This window comes from Cibotium barometz, chromosome 10 (genome assembly GCF_041138505.1).
Source record: "Cibotium barometz isolate CiBa-2024 chromosome 10, ASM4113850v1, whole genome shotgun sequence".
Classification (NCBI taxonomy): domain Eukaryota; kingdom Viridiplantae; phylum Streptophyta; class Polypodiopsida; order Cyatheales; family Cibotiaceae; genus Cibotium; species Cibotium barometz.
The window spans coordinates 20,764,991-20,786,067 of NC_141055.1; the positions used below are offsets into that span (position 1 = coordinate 20,764,991).

General features: G+C 44.6%; 1 protein-coding gene across 1 annotated transcript in view; it reads left to right on the forward strand.

Moving 5' to 3' along the window:
* The window catches only part of EMB2777 (Sas10/U3 ribonucleoprotein (Utp) family protein), a 96,278-nt gene that overhangs the window by 38,625 nt on the left and 36,576 nt on the right, over window positions 1–21,077 (forward strand). The window contains exons 2-3 of the mRNA XM_086803782.1: window positions 4,046–4,187; window positions 4,281–4,328. Of these exons, the coding sequence (XP_086659908.1) occupies window positions 4,055–4,187; window positions 4,281–4,328 (181 nt within the window). The 5' untranslated portion in view covers window positions 4,046–4,054. The remainder of the gene's footprint in view (window positions 1–4,045; window positions 4,188–4,280; window positions 4,329–21,077) is intronic.

Genomic DNA, 21,077 nt, shown 5'->3' on the forward strand with positions numbered 1-21,077 from the left:
GTGATCGTGGCCGACAGGGGGGTCGAGGGTGTCGGGCACGTTGGAGTGCAGAGGCTCGGTCCGAGGTAACTCCTTTCGTGCGAGGTAGGTCCAGAGCAGCTCGTGGAGGGTCCACAAGATCCACTATGTCGGTGTCCTCCACCTCCTAGGTCCGGAAGAAACTGGTGATGGTTGGCTGGCGAGGGAGGGGGCGGGGTGGCCAGGGCCGAGGCTTTCTCAAGAAAGTGTCCCTGTGTCTGCGGAGCTCAAGCAGGAAGAGGCCCAGGCAACGTTGGTCCTGGAAGTCAATGATCCTGGAGAGTGGACCGAATCCCTCACGAAATAGACAGTGAAACCTCCCGCGGATCTCATATTATATTGGGTAGCGGCATATGTAATGCTCCTCCGTCTCAACCTCTGTGTGGCATAGTCGGCAGATCCTCTCCTCTTTGGGTCTCCGTATGAGCTTCCCGGCTCTGAAGATGCGCTCAGCTCTACCTGTCTCCACTCTGAGGCGGTGGGATGAAACCCGTATCTGGCCAATTGCAATCCGCATGGCATGGGACATGTGAACACTCAAGTAGCCCGGTTGCTTGATGAATCCATCCTCAGTGAGTGTGTGGAAGTGATCTCTATAGAAGTGCATCTTCGTGGGGAGCTCCAGAGGTGTGATCCATGTGCAATGTGTGTAGAGGCTGAGAAGATCTAACCGGATAACCCGGTTGGTATCCTCGTGAGATATCCGGAGAAAAGGGGAGTCCAAACTGTACTGAAGGGGGGTACGCGGTCCATGCAGAGCCCATATACTGAGAACCAAGTGGAAACTAGTGCATACCATACTCCAGAGTGCCCCTCAAGTGCTAGCTGTCTGGAGGACTCTAGGGCAAGCCTCGGGTACCTGTGGGGATCCATGTGACTGATGCGATGGAGGTATGTGACTGTCTGGAAGAGTGCATCCACTACCATCGGGGTTGCAACAAACTGTGCCTGGATAATCTGGTGTGGGATTGATGGTTTGTTGCGGATCATACGGGAGAACATCATGACCTGGGGCCTCTCAACTTGCTGCCCAGAAGGCTGCTCCATACTTCAAGGCTGGTGTGATTAGGGTGTCAAAAAGCCAGCCCTTCGTCTTGGGCTCCTGGAAATGTGGCTAGAAGCACTGCTGCTCAAGTAAGCTCAAGGTTGCATATCCCTGCGTCACTCTGGCATGTGCTGCGGGAACCATGGTAAAGCATGGGCCACTGAAAGTGACACCAAGGTAGACATAGGATGAGACAATCTCCAGAGGATCCCCTCTGTATGTGAAGCTCAATCTGGATGTGAAGGGGCGAGAGGTATTGAAGACCATTACCTTAGTTTTATCAAGGTTAACAGAGAGGTCCCACTGAGTGCAAAAGTCATGTAAGGCATCCAACTGTCTCTGAAGCCCTTCGGTTGAGTCTGAGAGGAGTATGAAGTATGGGGATCAATATGCCTGCCAGTGTGGGACCAGCCCTGCCTAATCCATCAATGAAGCTCGAGATCTCATCAATGTAGAGGCCGAAAAGAGTGGGTGATAGAGGGCAGCCTTGTTTCACCCCAATAGTGCTGGAAATCTCCTGTGATGTACCTCCTGGGGCTCTCACTCGTTCGGTGACGGACTCATAGGGGGCGATGATGCTCCAAACCATGTCAGATGGGACTCCGATCTCCTGTAGATGGTGTAGGAGGCGGGCTCGAGGTACAGTATCAAAAGCTTTGCGGAAATCCACAAAGCAGCAGTAAATCGTTTGATGTTGTGCTCTACCCTCCTCGATGATGGCACGGAGGGTGAAGATGTGGTCAAGGGTAGAGTAGCTCCTCCGAAAGCTAGCCTGTCCTGAGGCTCTGCATCCCTGGCTCTTTGCAAATGAACTGAGCTTGGCCTCTAGCACTGATCCATAGAGTTTGGCCAATGTGTGGCCAATCATGATCGTCCTGTAGTTATTAGGATCAAGTGGATCTCCGGCTTTGAGGATGGGGGTGATGGTGTTGGTGGACCTAGAGGGTGGAAATCCTTCACAAAGGGCTGTATTGAACATGTAGGCTAGTAGGGGCACCAGGGTATCATCCGCATGCGAGATGTACTCAACAGTGAGTCCCTCATGATCCTGGGCTCGCCCATTGCGTAGTTTATGAATGGCCTTGAGGACCATGCCCTTTGTGAAGAAGGTGGAGGTGGTGGAGCGGGGATTTGGTGGTGGGGGTAGGGGTGGCTAATGGGGGATATGATAGAGGGAGCGTGCATAGGAGTGCCATGTGTCCGGGCAGGTGATAGGTGTGGGAGGTTCATGTTCTTGGAGTTTCCTCTAGGCCTCTTTGCAATTCGGCCCTAAGAAAAGTCGGTATAACTCATCCTCTTTCCGAGCATAGAACACCCGTTTCTTGCGTTGGGTGAGCCATTGAGAAATCCGTTGCGCTTGGCGCTTTGTGATTTGCCCAATCCGTACCTCATGCTTAAGATGGGAGCGTGTGGCCCAACATTCGTCATCATACCAATAGTTCTAGGGCATGGAACCGCAAAGTGGCTTGGCGGTAGACTGCCGCGTGCAGATGAAAGAAGCAGTGGCGGATGTGTGGAGTATGGTGGTGAGCTGTGCTGTGAGGGTGGATAGGGGGACAATAGGTTCCACATCCTGGAGTTGCCGGTAGATGTGGTTGGAGTAAACAAGGTCAAGCTCGTGATAAAAAAGGACCTGAGTGTAATGTGAGATGGGGGGTGGTGGTGGAGGGACGGGGGTGTGCTGGATAGAGTGAAGAGAGGTAGGCATGGTCAGCTTCAAAAGGGGGTGGCGGAATGGAGAAGTCGGGGAGGAGGTGTGCCAAAGCCAGAGATCCCATAAGGTAGTCCACAGTGCTAGTACCTCCTGAGTGAGGGAAGGAGGTGAGGGCGCTGGAGGAGGGCCATTGGGACATCCCGTTATAGATAACGAGACCATGTGCAGCTCCCAGCTCTAAGAAATATCTCCCATACACTGTGACCACCTCACGGTTCTGTGATGATCGCTGCAGCCCTGTGTCAGTGATGTCCAGCTCCTGTAGTCTGATAGGGTCGTCTAGATCGAGTAGTGGGACCTGTTGACTTCCCGTCTTGGCGTTGAAATCCCAGAGTAGGAGGACTTCCCCCAGCTGTGAGAACTCCATGATATCCCCATATAATGGTAAGTACGGTGACTGGCCATGCTGTGCGGCGTAAGGGGAGTGGCGTGGTGCAAAATAACACACAGCAATGTGGATGACTTTGTCACTGCTAAGTTTTAGCCGCACCCAAAGATATCGTGCATCCTCGTCCTTCCGGACGATGCTGAGAATCTGTTGGAGATGGGATCTAAAAAGGACAGCTACCCCCCCCCCCCCCCCCCCCAAGAGTCACGTACTCCTCCTGATGTGCGGGTCTCGCCTCGAAAAGCTGACTCCCATTCATACCCGGCTATGTATGGTAAGCCCCTCTCAGGGCTCTGATGAGTCTCTGTATAAAAAAATGACATTCCTGCCTGTGGGAATCTCGCTCAAGCATCCTGGATTCAACCACAGCATGCCATTGCAGTTCCATACTGCCAACCTCAGGTGTTTGGTCTCATAGACCCTGCGTCCCTATAGATCAAGCATCAGCCCCCAATAGATGGTATAACACTCTCCAATATATCAAGCATGGGGCTAATGAGTATGGCCAAGAGGTCTCCGTCAGTTACGTCACGTGGAAAGGTAGCTTGATGGCGGTGGAGCTATCCTGGATCTAGAGAGAGAGAGATTAGCGTTTACAAAAGACCTCAAGGGTCTATGAGACCGTGAGTGATACAATCATACCATGGGTATACTGAGTCTTGGAAAAAGTAATTGAGAACGTGTATATGCATGCAATATCGGCATGTAAGAGAGAGAGAGAGAGAGTTTTTCTGCTTTCTTTAAGGTCTTTGCATGATTGAGTTTCTGCTTTGTGTGTTTTGCTAGATCAAATAACTGCGTTTTTCCAAGAAACTTGATCAATATGATTATTTTATATAGTGATTTGAGATGTCGTGGAGCTAATTTGCATTGAAAACAGGGGAAGGAAATGGGCCGTCCTTGGCAAGGGGGAACACGACGCGAGCATAATAGAAAAACTGGTCACAAGGGAAAGGGGATGATGACATCCAATTTTAATGTTGATGCACCCATGGAAGAGTTTGATGATGACATTGATAAGTGTGAGTATGCAGATCATGAGATATGTTGTTTATTGGCCCAACTAGCTGTCGACTAATTAGATAAAGACTTACTATTGATTGTGATGGTCGCAGTTCACAAAGGATCTGACAAGATACCACTGGACGTGAATGATGATTTCGGTATTGTTTTTTTCGTTGCTTATTACTTCTAAAGAGCCTTGCTCATCTAGTCTTCAATCTGAAGTTGAAACATTTGTGCAACATGACTTTCTAACACATAGTCTCCTTTTGGATACTCCTTCAAAGTACTTGTATCAAGTGAGGTATTCGATGAAGAGCTTTCATCAGATTCTACACTTGAATTTTATGAACGGTTCTCCACCCACTTGTGTATGTGATAAATTTATACTGACAATCAACTGTCCTTCCCTGTATACAGCCTTGGTGTATGAGTAGGAGTGGAGGAAAACAGTAACCTGCTGTACCACTGTGTTTGGAACCCTGTGCTGAGAGAGATACACTTTGTACGCAGCCTGTATGCAGCAAACTGCCCAATGGGAAAGAGATAAGATTTTGACAAGCTGTCCCCCCTCCTCTATGTGCAGAGTCTTGGAAGGCAGAGAGAGGGAGCGATTGCTGGTTCAGTCTGGAGAGAAGGAAAGGAACATTACCCTGGTTCAAGACTGTGTGTGTGTGTGTGTGTGTGTGAGAGAGAGAGAGAGAGAGAGAGAGAGAGAGAGAGAGAGAGACTACCCCTCATTCAGTCCTGTCAGAGAAAGAGAGACGACGCTCTTCATCAGTCCCGTATGATAGAGAGAGACCAAAGTCTTCGTGAATCCCATGAGAGAGAGAGAAAATTCTGTTTCAGTCCCGTGGGAAAGAGAGGGAGGCGCCTTCGCTTCAGTTCACCGGGGTGAGAGAAGAGGGTGGTTCTCTTCGCTTCAATGCTCTTGTGTGAAAGATAGCATTGGACGCTTCAATCTGCTTGCTTGTGGGGGAGAGAGAATTTCGAATGCTTCAAGCCCGTCGGTGAGGGAAAGGGAATCCATTGCTTGAGCCTGTTGTTGTGTGAGAGAGAAAGTTGTTGGCCTTGGCTTGGTCTATCCGAAAAAGAAAATGGCCGAGTCCATCGCCAGCCAGCTATCCTCGTTCCGCCCACGTCGACCACGTTGCTGTATCCAAGCGAAGGCTCCAGAAATCACATATGTGGCCGTCGATACCTTTTGTTTTAATGTGTCCAAAATTCCCACGTAATGATGTTGGGTTCACTAATAATTAGAATACTCCCTTAGATATGGGTTTGGGTTCCCATTGGGGTGTTCACACCTATTTTTAATGTGGTTGTGAACACTCCACCTTTCAAAATTTAACTAAGTCTTAGACATGGGTTTAGACCGGACGTAAGCATGCATGTAGGACACGAAAATAGGGAATGCACCTAATAAATCTTTATTTCCGCATACACATAAAATGAAATGAATATGCAACTATACTATGGAAATCCCTTGTACTCAAGCCATGTATCTCACCCAAGGATCTAGTCGTACTAGATGATCCCGAGCACCAGTGTTCCCAGTCATACTAGTCACATCACTAGGCCTACTAGTCACTCTAGCACTGCCAAAACTGCTATTGATCATATCGGCAAAGCTCCTATCCCTCTGGATTATCCGGTCCATGCCACATGACTACTGATCTTATCAACAAAGGCTAAACACTAGACACCCCGAGGGTGATTCACCAATCAAACTGGTGTCCAAATGCATAGGAAGATCCGGTGAGAATCTATCTTTGCATTTATTTAAGGATACCTTGTTGTTCAGGGAGCCAAATGGTGACATCTACCCACTCTTCTAAACAATTGACCGCACAGTTGAAAAGCTTCCAAGTAGGCATCCAAAATCTGAGGATAATCTTGTAATGTTTGTTCATCTAGCCATTTAGCATCGATAGCGGGATAGTTGCGAAACTTCACTAGATACCGCCGCAGTAGATGGCCTCCAGGGAGCCTCTTTTTCTTATGAAAAAGAATTTGCTCAAGTTGGAGAATCTCTTCAATTTCCTACCCGCTCTTCTGACAGTTGACCGCGCAGCTGAAAAGCTTCCAAGTAAGCATCCAAAATCTGAGGATAATCCTTTAATGTTTGTTCATCCAACCATTTAGTATCGATAGCGGGATAGTTGCGAAACTTTAGTAGATATTGTTGCTGTAGATGGCCTCCAGGGAGCCTCTTTTTCTTATGAAAAAGAATTTGCTTAGGTTGGAGATTCTCTTCAATTTCCTCAAAGTTAGGAGGGTCCTCCTCCATAGGTTCACTGGGCTCTAGCCTTGTATACTTTCGAAGTAGGTTGATATGAAAAGCATCATGAATCTTCGAACGATCTTTGAGAGCTAATCTGAATGCAACTTCATTAATCTTTTGGGTAACTTTGAAAGGGCCATAATACCTGTTGTCCAGCTTAGGAGTAGCACCCTCCTTGCTAGGTCTTTTACGAAGGCTGGCATTATCAAATTTCAGCAATACCCAATCTCCTTCTTTGAGATCCGTGTGTAGTCTATGCTTATCTGCAGCCTTTCAATGATTTTCCTGAGACTTTTGAATGGCTGTCCGTACTTTTGCAAAAGCATCCTGCAAATCACGTACATATTCATCTGCCATAAAGATTTCATCTTTTGTACGCAAAATGAGAGGCAAGACTACTCTGTCATGAATAACCTCAAATGGTGCTTTGCCCGTAGAAGAGTTTACAGTATTGTTGTAGGCAAATTCTACCAACGGTAAAAACTTCTCCCACATGCTCTTTTGCTCGGCAACATAGCATTTAAGCAAATCACGTATGGCTGAATTTGCTGCTTCGCTCTCTCCATCCGTCTCGGGGTGGAACGCTGACGAGAAGTTAAGGGTTGTGCCCATGTTATCAAAGAGAGCTCTCCAAAACAGGCTAGTAGTCCTGGGATCTTTATCACCCACAATGGACTTTGGCATTCCATGATGATGATGCTTAAAGATCTGTGAAAGACAAACTGGAACCATGTGGTTTGGTTTAATGGTCTTTTTCATTGGTATGAAGTGAGCGTGTTTGCTAAATCTGTCCACAATAGTCCATATGGCATCATTGCCATACTGTGTATGAGGCAAATGCGTGATGAAATCCATGGCTATGCTTTCCCAAGGTTCATTTGGCATGGGTAAGGGCTAAAGTAACCTTGAAGTCTTTTGTCTGCTGAACTTTACTTTCTGGCAAGTAATACATTGACGTACATATGCCTCAATATCCTTACGCATAGTAGGCCAAAAGAATTACCTCTCAATAAACTGAGTGGTCGGCAAAATTCCTCTATGCCTTGAATAAGGTGGTGCATGAGATTCACGCAAAACTTTTTGCTTGAAGTCTTTGGTAACACATAATCTATCAGCATACATGAGATATCCATCTTTACATACATATGGCATATGTGTTGTCCCGGTCTTCTAAAAATGCAAAATCATCATCCTTAGCATAAGCGTTACGCATAATAGTCAAGTCCTCATGTAATGCGACTGAAATAACAGCTACATAGGACTTTTGAGAGAGTGCGTTGGCCACTACATTCTTCTTTCCAGGGGTATTAATGATCTGGAAGTAAAACATGGAAAGAAAGTTGGCCATCCGCATATGGTTCTTAGAAAGCTTTGTTTGAGTAAGAAAGAATCTCAAGCTTTAATGATTTGTCTTTATTGTAAATTCAGCTCCTAAAAGGTCGTGTTTCCGCACCTTTAGAGCATGAATTACAGCCACGAGTTCTTGCTCATAAACACCCATATGTTTCTCGGCACCTTGCAAACGTCTGCTCTCATAGGCTACTGCATGTCCCTCTTGATTGAGGACAGCTCCAATACAGTCTCCTGATGCATCACATTCAATTGAGAAAGGCTTATGTAAATCAGGCACAATAAGCACGGGTCCTGTTGCAAAGGCATTCTTAAGTGCTATAAAAGCATTGGACTTTGCTTCTTCCCAAATGAATGTAGCCTTCTTCTCAGTTAAAGGATGCAAGGGCTATGCCTTGTGAGCAAAATGCTTTATGAATCTCCTATAATATGAGCATAAGCCAAGAAAACTTTGGACTTCATGTAATTCTTGGGTTGAGGCCAATTTATTACAGCTTGAACTTTTTTTGGATCCATACGTACACCATCTTTAGAAACAATATGACCCAAGTAATGAATCTCAGAAAGGAAAAACTCACTCTTCTTAGCATTTGTGAAGAGTTGATGTTTCCTTAATTCTTCAAACACAATGGTTAGGTGTTTGGTATGTCCTTGCTCATTTTAGAAGAATACCAAGATATCATCAAAAAATGCGCTAGTGAATTTGCGATGTTCTCTGAAGATGCGATCCATAAGCCTGTTAAATGTAGTTGGAGCATTGGTGAGACCAAAAGGCATGACCAAATACTCATAAAGCCCAAATGAAGTACGAAAAGCAGTCTTATGCACATCTTGGGGTGCAACTCTCACTTGACGGTAACCACTCTTCAACTCTATCTTGCTAAAACATGAAGCTCCTTGCAAGCGGTCCAAGATATCATCAATGTGAGGAATGGGAAAATGGTTCTTAATGGTTATTTTTTTAAGAGCCGTGCAGTCAACACATCCTGAAAGAACCATCCTTCTTTTGAGTAAGGAGAATAGGAGAGCAATAAGGAGATGAACTAGGTCTAATAAGACCCTTTTCTAAGAGTTCATTCACCTGTGTCAGGATCTCTTCTTGTTGGCTAGCACTGACTTTGTACGCTAGCTTATTGGGAGAAGAATTACTAGGTGTGAGATGAATGATATGATCTTTAGGTCTAAGGGGGTGGCATGCTAGCCGGTAGAGACTCTGTAAAGCAATCACTAGACCCATGAAGAAAATTCTGCCTGCTTTCACCTAGAGCATCCACATGTACATTATTATGCTCCACAACATCACGAACAAAAATCAAGTACGAGGAAATGCTCTTTTTCATTGCTTTATTTATCTTTATAAGTGATACAATTGGAATGGTATCCCGAGCTACTCCTGCATCAATAGTATGCTTCTTATGCTTGTGAGTTTTCACTATCTTCTTATTCTTGTAATCCCGCTTCGGATTCAAACGTGCATGCCAAGGCATTCCCAATGACACATCACATCCTTGCAATAGAGCAATCAAAAAGTCCTCATGGTCCACATAACCTTGTATATGAATGTGAAGTTTCCCGATCATAGGGGTGACCTTCACGGTCTTTTCTGCAAATGTGGAACATGGAGCAATCTCTATTCCCATATCATCCATGCTAAGGCCCAAAGAAGCACCCATTTGAGATGAGATGAAGTTGTCTGTAGAGCAATTGTCAAACATAAAGAGGGCAAGTTGATCCTGGAGTTGACCTTAAATAACTGTCTCTCAACTGGAGCATGGGAAATCTTCCCTTGTACATCTGGTATATTATTAACTTGCAGCTTCTTTTCCTTCTCACTTTTCCACTGTGGGCAATGTCTGAGCACATGCTTGTTATTGCCACACCTGAAACATTTACCCTCGGTCATATATTCAATTTTGTCTTGTCTAGAGAGGCCCAGATTGTCCCTTTTTTCCTTCTTTTTAGGGGGCTAATTTGATTCAGCATTTCAGCCCTCTTTTGTCCCTTTGCATCATGAGATTCAGGCTTCTTTTTTTGTCCCGACTTGTGCAATTTCGGACTAGCTTTATGGTCCTTGCCCAAACATGCATTTATCCTCTATGTGAGGTGCTTCACATGCGCTTTTTCAGCTGCCATGGCTGAAGCAAATACTTGCTGAAAAATTAGCACGAGGGTAGAGGTCTGAGCTGTCCTGAATGATAGGTTGTAAGCCAGCTTCAAACTTTCTCAGCTTCTCTGCCTCATAGATATGTAGAAAAGGTAAGACCTTGAGGAAAACTTTCCAAAAGCTTTTCGGTTAACCACTAAGAGCTCGCAGTTTCTTTAAGATGATGGCCCACTTGTCGAAGCTTTGATTTCTCTGTATAGTCTTCTTACACAAAGGCTATCTCAAATTGAGATATAAAAGCCAATGCCTTATCTATATGCAAGTCCCCATGATAATCATCAAATTTTACATGTTTTTTACTTTTTTTAAACTCTACACTCCCTTGATGCTGAGGGGTGGAGTCCTTGGATATGGCATCTTCCACAATACATTCATCCTGCTTTCTTTTCCCTTTGCCTGCATCATTAGGCCCTACATCACCACCACACATTTGCCCTTTGTTCTTCTTAACATTCACATTAGTTACCTTGCCTTTATCATGCATAAATGTGGCTTTTGGGATTCCATGCATAGGCTTTGGGCTGTGAGTCACCGTGACTCTCTTCCTGCATTCACATGCATCCACGAAGTCCATGAAAAAGAGATCTAGGCAAAGGTACCACCCATGGTGCTGGTGAATGCACTGATAGAGTGCGAGTGTCCTCTTGTGCATGTGTTTGAGCTGCCCTACTTCCTTGCTTATCATGAAGATGTTTCACAAATACAAGGTTGGCATCCTTCCCCAAAACCACCTCACCTTTCCTTTTTAGGTAGGAAAGGGCTAAATCTCTGGGGTTTACTTGCAATTGAGTTGCAAAATCCACAAACAAAGAAGACTCTTGCTCTATGGGAGAAGTGTCAAGAACTTGTTTACCTTTTTCAACCCTTCTAGCTTCCGAATCAGCTTTGCTCTTCTCAAGCTTCTCTTCTTCCATGTGAAGCCGGGCTTGTAGTTTCTCCACTTCTTTCTCTTTTAGTCTAAGGGCTTCCCCAGAGTCAAGTTCCAGTTGAACCGTTAGGCGTGTCCCTTGAGAAGTGCTCACATGAGAGGGTGAACGGTCATCCATCTTCAATTAGCAACCTTAATGTGGAGCTATCTTTTGAAACAGGATTAGTATTCCACCAAGGTATGAGCGAGGAAACGGGGCTCTGATACGAGTGAAACCTAGGGGTTGGTACAATCCAAATTTCTAGAAATACTAAACTTCACATTGAAGATACTAATTACAGATAGCTTTACCAATTACAACCATAATCACCCACATTCAGTTTAGTGAGTACAAAAGATTTGGAAAACTCAACAACACAACAAGGTTGCGTAAGTACGACATACCTTATTATAAGGTACGTTTTACTTTACAGTACGGTAATGTATTGTACTGTAGGGATCTGTACGTGGTAAGCCCCCCCCCCCCCCCCCCCCCTCTCCTTACACGTCCCCGATTGACCTTTGGCCCAAGATCCTCCCGTAGTTATCGATTTTTCACTGCCCATAGGCGCCCGCCTGTAGCTGCTTATTTATCCACCTATAGGCGATGCCGTTGAGGAAGCACCAAGGGGGGTTTTGAACCCAAGACCTCTTGGTCCTAGGCAAACACCTTCCCCACATGAGCTATCACCTCATTGGCAAGTACACGGCAGTTTTTAAAAACATTTCGCGCAAAAAAAAACCCTAGGCCAGCCACCATTGCCGATTTTAGCCGACTTATGCAAAGTGCGAACATAGCCATTCCTCTCATTGATACATACATTGTAGCGAGAGATGATGATGATGCGATGCCAACCGTTGCGGTCACTGCCATTGCAGAGCCAGAGCTGAGAGTATGATAACGAAGGAAACATGTTGACAGATGGAGCTCTCATTTTGGTAATTGTGTTGTTGTTGAATGTTCAGAAATGAATTGTTTTTTCATTCATTTTTCTGTATATATATGTACACTATATAGTATATTTTTTATGTTTCTACGGACCTTACGTATTTAACGTACCTCAAAATCTGAAGCCGTACCTGAATGCGTACCATACTATACCATACTTTTCCACCTTGCAACACAATGGGTCCAGAAAGAGGCCCCCCTCACCTCTAAAGAAAACTTTACTACAGGGAGTATTTATAGATACATGTAGAGGGTGCTCTTGCACCAGATTTCCAAGTACCAATGATAAAAACAAAATAAAACAAGTCCACCGCCCAAGCCCAACACTACTTTGGAGCTTTCCACAGATGAGGTGACATATTTCTATATACCCACTTCACCATTTATAATATTTGGGGCTTTTCTAAGTAGAGCATCATGGAGACCAACAGCGCTAAGCAACTTCCAAACGTGGCAAATAAAGATGCATCTCCTGATGATGAGAGATGGAAGCAACTTCCAAACGTTCAATGAAAACAACTTCCAAACGTGGCAAATAAAGATGCGTCTCCTGATGATGAGAGATGGTGTCTGGAATGTGGTCAATAGCACAGACCTCAAACCAAGCCACGGAGTGGAGAAGATTCGCACATAGAATGACCATAATGACAAGGCCATGGCGCTGATCGGGCTGAGAGGAAACGACCGTTTCCACCCCTAAAAACTCGTTTCCCCGTTTCCATTCCTCAAACATTTCTGTTCCCGTTTCTCGTTTCTAGTGACTATGGTATGAGCAGGAGTAGAGGAAAATAGTAACCTGCTGTACCACTGTGTTTGGAACCCTGTGCTGAGAGAGAGATACACTTTGTACGCAGCCCTGTATGCAGCAAACTGCACAATGGGAAAGAGAGAAGATTTTGACAAGCTGTCCCCCCTCCTCTACGTGCACAGTCCTGGAAGGCAGAAATGAAATGAAATGAAATGTTATATTAACGTCTTCAAAAGGCCAAAGTGACCTATGAGACCAAAGTTACAACCATGTGACATTTGATACACTGTCTGGAAAAGAAAAGAAAGAAGTGAAGGTAAGTATCTAGCCCCACAATACATCAATAGGGGGCATCCGGAAGCAGCAACTAGGGAGAGTGGGAAGCTAATGCTACTAGTCAAAATGGGTGTTTCTCTTCGCTTCAATCCTTTTGTGTGAGAGAGAGCATCGAACGCTTCAATCTGCTTGCTTGTAGGAGAGAGAGAATTTCGAATGCTTCAAGCCCGTCGGTGAGGGAAAGGGAATCCCTCGCTTCAGCCTGTTGGTGCGTGAGGGAGCAAGTTGTTTTGGCCTTCGCTTGGTCTATCTGAAAAAGAAAATGGCGGAGTCCATCGCCAGCCAGCTATCCTCCTCCCCCCCCACATTGACCACCTTGCTGTATCCAAGCGAAGGCTCCAGAAATCACATACGTGGCCATCGATACCTTTTGTTTTAATGTGTCCAAAATTCCAACGTAATGATTTTGGGTTCACTGATAATTAGAATACTCCCTTAGATAGAACTAATGGGTTTGGGTGCCGATTGGGGTGTTCACACCCATTTTTAAAGTCGGTGCGAACACTCCACCTTTTAAAATTTAACTAAGTCTTAGTTATCGGTTTTGGGACTTTCCATGGCCAATTTTGGCACCTACAAAAAGCCAATCACTAATCAACAAGCAAAGGCATCCACACAGCCTCGTAGACAGTAATTATGGGCGTCCCCAGTACAAAAAGCCAATCACTAATCAACAAGCAAAGGCATCCACATAGCCTCGTAAGCCAGTAGTTCTGGGCATCCCTAGCACTGCGGTGGAAGGTTGAATCTGTTCGTGGCGATCAGGTCTATAGTTGTGCCTTGATACCAATTCTTGGTTTCAACTGAGAGTGGAATCAACAAGAGCACAATTGAGTGGGGAGAGAGAGTGATGTTGATGACCAGCAAGATATTCAACATGGGATTAACAAGTGGATTACACATGAGAGTCATGGGAAGCATATTTGTACTATGTTATTTGGTCCTTTTTATAGGAGAGGCCTCCTTTACAAGGTGTGTGCATATGCTGCCACCACACATGCCACATGTCAAGGCATGATTCCAAGTGTCCCTAAGAGGTGTCACCTTTACACATGATTGCTTACATAAGATCCTTCTAAGGGGTTGTTCCCACACATAAATGTACCTACACACTAGTAGCTGTTCGCACATGCTCGAATCGCTTTATTTAAGCCCTAGTTCACATACAAACAAGTGCTAGTTTACACAACCACCTAGCACCCTTTTTATTTACTAACCCAGTATGCATTTTCACTACCGTGAACGTGAATATTCCCAACATTGCCCTTGCTGCCTTACATATGGATTCTCCTTGATCTTTGCTTGATGATGATTATTGAAGTTTAATGCCTCCTTTTGTAGGCTCAAAGTGGGAAAGTTGTATGTAGGTCAGTTTCCCCTTTTCAACCCACAAAACTATGCCCAAAAATTCATATTTTGTGTTAAAACCATGCCGCAAAGGTGTCCCATCCATGGGTGCATGTTCTAGGTACATTTGGGCACCATTTAGGCTACCGAAATAGCCCCAAATAGGCCATATTCTGCCACCTAACTTTCTAGGATACTGGCTGCAATGAAAAAACATGTCTATCTGGCACTCACGGATGTGATGCACATGATAGTAAAGTCATAAGTTTTGGATGGATATCCAAGGAATCAAATTTCAATCGACAATCTCAACTTTTCGGTTTCCCCTTGTCAGTCCACAAAACAATGTCTAAAAAGTCATATTTTGTGTTCCAACCATGCCCCAAAGGTGTCCCATCCATGGGCACATGTTCTAGGTATGTTCATACACCATTTAGGCTGCCGCCATATTCTGCCTTGTATCTTGCTAAGATACTGGGTGCAATGAAAAAACATGTCTATCTGGCACTGACGGATGTGATGCACATGATAGTAACTCATAAACTTTGGGATAGATATCCAAGGAATCAAATTTCAATTGACAATCTCAACTAGATTTCAAGCTTGTTTGAAAGGTTCGACCTTGACAAAATAGCCGTCACTAAATGCACATAGGAGAAATAGTTATTCGAACTCTGAAAAGACTCCGAAAACATCGGCTTATGTAAGTTGTTGGTATTTTAGGGAGTTAGGGTTCAGCTACGGTGGTTGAAACAATGGAGCAACCATGGTTGAGTGAAAGAGAGTACAAGACAATGACTCCATAAAACTCAAGTACTATATGGATGTGATTGTTTTGATATGAGAGTACAAGGAGTGAGTACATTTGTATAGCCCATGGGGTTATCTTTTGACTAAGTCACACTCACATGGAGTAGACACATGGCACTACCGCTGACATGATTGCTTAGGTCAAATTGCTTAGGTCAAACCACATAAAATATCTAGATATTATGTGTCCGTCTAAGAGGTGGTTCACACACAAACACTTACTAAGAGGCCGTTTACATGCCAGCAACATTTGTACTAGGATTTAAGGCTTGCTTTCAACACCCTCCTCAAGCGTAATTCTAGTGCATACTCCCTTGGATTAATCTAACCCTATGACTTAGTTTCATTGGAATGTTATGACTGGTGGAGTCCTTGATGAAGAGGTACTTTGTCAAGACAACTTGTTCTTTGTTTTTGAGGGCTTTTAGAAAGTCCACTTTGCTTTGTACTCTGCAAAGTTTTCTTCTTTTTCCTCTTGGGTGACATTTGCTCGTGCTTTGTGATAACAGTTATTTTCATGGTGATTTGTCTTACCACAATGCTTACATGGCTTCTTTGAAAAATAGTCTTTCTCGATGTGGTTGGTCTTGCCATAGAGTGTGCATTTTTGAAGTTCTACTTCTTTGTTTAGAAGGAATTGTCCCCTCTTGTTGCTTTGGCTTTGAACTTCTTTTCTTTTTCCTTGAAGGAGTTTATGACTTCTTTCAGAGTGATTGTCGGAAGAACTTTGAGTGTGGTGATGAGGGTACCGTATGATGGGAGAAACTGAATTAGGGTTAGAGTTCATTCATGGGAGACATACACAGAGAAGCAAGGGAGAGAGAGAGAGAGAGAGTTGTGGGGATAAGTCAACTCATTAGGCATGAGTGTGTGACTCCCCTATCACACATGTATATTGCACTAGTACACATAGTGCACTTAGTACTTTTAATGTACTAAGTGTACTATGTACTATAACTTATGGGCTTGTACACACTATAAGGGTGGGCATAACGCCTTTACCCCAACAACCTCCCACTTAAAGGCAAAGTGCCCTTAAGTAAAGGAAAAGAAAAAAAATCAGCATGTACATGATAATATACAAGGCCATATCAAGGCTGAAAATGGCCTCATCCAATGCCCATCAAGTGTCTGCAATGAGCAAACCGCTCCGGAGGCAAACTCTTCGTCAACAGATCAGCCGGGTTGTCATCCGTATGAATCTTAACAAGCTGAATTTGCTTGTTCTCTATCACCTCTCTGATGAAGTGATACTTCACATCCACATGCTTCGTCTTTGCATGAAAGACAGGGTTCTTTGCCAACTGGATGGCACTCTGACTGTCACAATGCAACAATGGAATATCCCCTGTATATCCCAAATCAACCACTAACCGAGATAGCCATAATGCCTCCTTGCAAGCCTCTGTGGCTGCAATATACTCGGCCTCTGTAGTAGATAAGGCTGTGCACTTCTGCATCCTGGATATCCATGACACAGCACCTCCTGTGAATGTAAATACATAACCGGTAGTAGACTTCCGGTTACCTGGATGACCGGCATAATCCGAATCCGTGTAACCATGCACTAATGCATCCTGTTTGCCAAAGCAAATGCACAAATCCTGTGTGCCCTTCAGGTATCGCATGACACCTTTCACTGCTTCCCAATGCTTCTTGCCAGGGTTGGCCATGTATCTAGAAACCACTCCCACTGCAAATGCAATGTCCGGCCTAGGCTGCCACAAGCTGAAGCATACGGAATCTTGGCCATATCAGCCCTGTCTCTATCTGACTGTGGGCTGTCCATAGCACTGAGTTTCACATATGGAGGCAAAGGAGTACTAGCTTTCTTCCCCCCGTCCATATTGAACCTCTGCAAGACTTTGCCAATGTATTCCTTCTGAGACAAATATAACACATGCTGATTTCTGTACCGAAGTATCCGCATACCCAAGATGTGATTAGCATCACCCAAATCCTTCATATCAAAGGTTTGATGCAGCCTCTGCTTCAAGGTATCCATCTCCTTACGAGATTTCCCGGCAATCAACATATCATCAACATACAAGATGAGAATCAATAGACTGCCATCCAAAGCTTTCTTGGTGTACAAGCAGTGATCTATGTCACTTCTCCTGAATTTCTGAGATTTCATGAATGTATCAAATTTATGATACCATTCCCTTGGTGCCTGTTTGAGCCCATAAAGACTCTTTTTCAGCTTGCATACAAGCTTCTCCTTTCCACTTACTACATAACCCTCTGGCTGCTGCATATATATCTCCTCATGGAGATCACCGTGAAGAAAAGCAGTCTTCACATCCATCTGAATCAAGTCCAGATCATCATGCGCAACCAAAGCCAACACAGCTCTAAGTGTGGTCATTTTGACCACTGGCGAGAAGATCTCATCAAAGTCCACACCATATTCCTGCTTAAAGCCCTTTGCCACTAACCTGGCTTTGTATCTTGGCTTTGCATCTGGTGCAACTTTGAGCCTGTATACCCACTTGCATGGCAAAACCTTCTTGCCTGCAGGCAAAGGCACCAACTTCCAAGTTCCATTTTTGTGCAGAGAATCCATCTCTGACTTCATGGCACGCTCCCATAGAGCTTTGTCTGCCCTCTGTAAAGCCTCTTTATAACATGAGGGCTCCCCACAGTCAGTGAGCATCAAGTAATCAACCCCTGGAACAAACCTGTCAGGGGCTCTGGAGGGTCTAGTGGACCTCCGTACCCAATGACCATCATTTGCAGGTTGCTGTCCAGCCTGCATATCACCCATTGGTGGCTCCTGTTCCATGCCATAAGGCTGAAAAATCATGCCCGGTATCTCCTCTAACTGTGGTATATCCATAGGGATATCTTCTACCATGTCTGGCTGTCCATTTGGACCATTTTCAGCACCATTTAAGGGCTGGTTTTGTTGCTGTAATGGCTGATTTACAGCCCTTGGTTGTTGTCCATGATGTCCATCATCATCAAAGATGACTCTGCTAGGCTCCTGTTGCCTTGCAGGCTCCTTATACATGCATGTTTCATCAAAAATGACATCATTGCTGCGTATAATCTTTCTATTCACGGGATCCCAAAGTCTATACCCCATTTCACCTCTGTCACCATATCCTAGGAATATGCATTTGTGAGACTTAGGATCAAGTTTGGTGCGCACTTCCCTGCGTATGTGCACGTACGCAACGCAACCAAACACTCTCAAGTGCTTGTATGACGGAGGCTTCCCTGTCCATACTTCTTCTGGCACTTTCCCACCAAGCCTCGTGTTAGGTGACCTGTTTATAAGGTGAACGGCTGTCATAACAGCTTCAGCCCAAAAACCATGAGGTAATGCAGCATGTGACAACATAGAACGGACCTTCTCCTGAATGGTCCTATTCATCCTCTCTGCTGTCCCGTTTTGTGGAGGATCATAAGGAGTAGAGAGTTCCCTCTTGATGCCTTTAGCATCACAAAAGTCCTGAAACTGTTTAGACGTATACTCTCCACCATTGTCGGAACGCAAAGCCTTCAGTGTTTTGCCAGTTTGATTCTCAACAAGAGCAACAAACTTCTGAAACACTGAGAATGTATCACTCTTCAAACGAAGAGGATAAATCCACACCTTACGTGTGGCATCATCAATAAAAGACACAAAGTATTTTGCCCCTCCCAGAGAAAGCTGAGGCATCTCACATACATCTGTATGCACAAGCTCTAACTGAGCATCTTTCTGTCCAAGAGCTTTCGTGTGGGGGCACTGTAGTTGCCTACCATATATACAATGCTCACAAAACTGAAAACTTGAAAACTTTAGAGAAGGCAAGTAACCCAAACGAGACAATTGCTCCATTCCCTTGACACTCATGTGTCCCAACCGGCTATGCCACATAGAGATTTCCGGCAGCTCGGTTGCATTTACATTAGCATGGTGACAAACACCTGCATGCATGAAATAAAGAGTGTCCACCTTAGAGCCTCTGGCAACAACCAGTGAGCCCTTACTAATTTTCCACTTTCCACTACCAAAAAATGTGGTAACATAATCAGCATCATCAAGCTGTCCAGTAGAAAGCAGATTTTTCTTGATCTCAGGCACATGCCTGACATCATGGAGCATAAGCTGTGAGCCATCTGAAAATACAAGCCTTACATCACCTCTGCCAAGAATCTTGCATGCATGGTTATCACCCAAATAAACCACTCCTTCATTGCCAGCAGTATACTTGACAAACAAGTCTCTGCAACCTGTGACATGAAAGGAGGCACCTGAATCAATGATCCATGAGTGCATACCATGACCACCTGTAAGAAGTGAATGGGCATCAAGTGAAGACGTAAAGAGGACCTCATCCTCACTGCCACCTGCATGTGACACATTGATTTCTTCGATCTTGACTCCACTTTTGCCCTTTGGCTTTACATCTTTGGCTTCATCTTTCTCTTTGTCTTTGCCTTTTCCCTTTTCTTTTTGATCATTTTTCCATTTGTAGCATTGTTTTTTGATGTGTCCCTTCTTGCCACAATAATGGCATTCCAAATCCTTTTTGGAGCGAGACTTGCTCCTTCCCCTTTCTTGGCTTTTCCCCCTTTGCTGGGATCTCCCACGTGCATTCATTGCATTGGACTTTCCAACAGAGTTGTTTTTCCTGTTCATCTCTTCTTGAAGAAGAGCACCCTCAACATCTGCATATGACAGCATAGCATTCGAATTGCTAGTGGCTGTTCTGAATGTGTCCCAACTCTCTGGCAAAGTGCATAACAAAAAAGTGGCTTTGAACTCATCGTCCATTGCCAACTTTTGATTAATGACCTGGCTGACAATACCATTAAACTCATTTAGATGGGCTGTCATAGATGCCCCTTCCTTCATCTGAAGACCTATGAGTTTCTTCAACCAATACACTTTGCTTGAGGCACTTTGTTGGGCATACAAGTCCTGCAATCTCTGCCACATTACCCAAGCTGTCTTCTCTTTACGAATGCTGAAAAGTAATGAATCTGACACAGACAACATGATAGTAGATCTTGCCAGCTCATCCATATCTTCCCACTCTTCAGCTGTAAGAGAAGCGGGCATTACACCCCTTTCTTTGATAGGCTTGTGCTGCTTTTTCTGAAGCAACACATTGTAGCACTGGGTTTGCCAAATATCATAATTATGCGAGCCTTCAAGCTTCTTTATGTGAAGCAATGAAGAGCTCTCACCTGTGGTTGCCATAGCAAAATGCAACCCGTCAATGCCTGACTCCCTGCAAAGTGTGCAAACACTGCACCAAAAGATGTGCAAACACTGCACCCAAAGCACACAAAGTGCTCACAGTTGTTCTCCCAAGCTTTATCTCCCACTGCGGAAGCAAGAATGCAACTTTTCTCCCACTTTTTGTGATGAAAACACCAAAATCTGGTTGCTGCAGATTTTGGACAGCACCTCAAATGTGCTCTTTTGCCCTGCCAAAGTACTGTACAGCAGTACCAAGTGCTCACCAATGATGTACCAAACCTGTACCGGCAAGTACAGCAGCTGAATTTGAACCTTTTGGTCACTCAAAACAGTGTACAGCCATGCCAAAACATGCAGAAAGCTGTGCCAAATCTGTACCAGCAGGTACAATAGCAATAAATGCTCTCCTGGCTGTCCAAATGAGTGAAAATCAGACTTTTACAGTCCTGTACACTGCATACAACAGTCCCGAACAGAAATTGGGCAAAAGCCCCTTGACTGCAAGCTGATTTTTGAGGATTCAAGGCATAAATGTCTTGCCTGCTGCTTTGCCAAGCTTAACAAGCATACAAACTTGAAAAGCCCCTTGATTTAAGATCAATTTCTGATCATACATGGTACATTGACGCACATGAAGGCATCCAGAGTGTTCACGATGCTTCCCCCTGACCTCATATACATCAAATACATGAAAGCCCCTTGATTTACAGGCACATTGAGTGCTTGTAAGGCATCAACACATTATTCACAGCATCAAATGCGATTGCTTGCATGCAAATCAACCAAATCGGCACAAAAGCCCCTTGATTTGCACT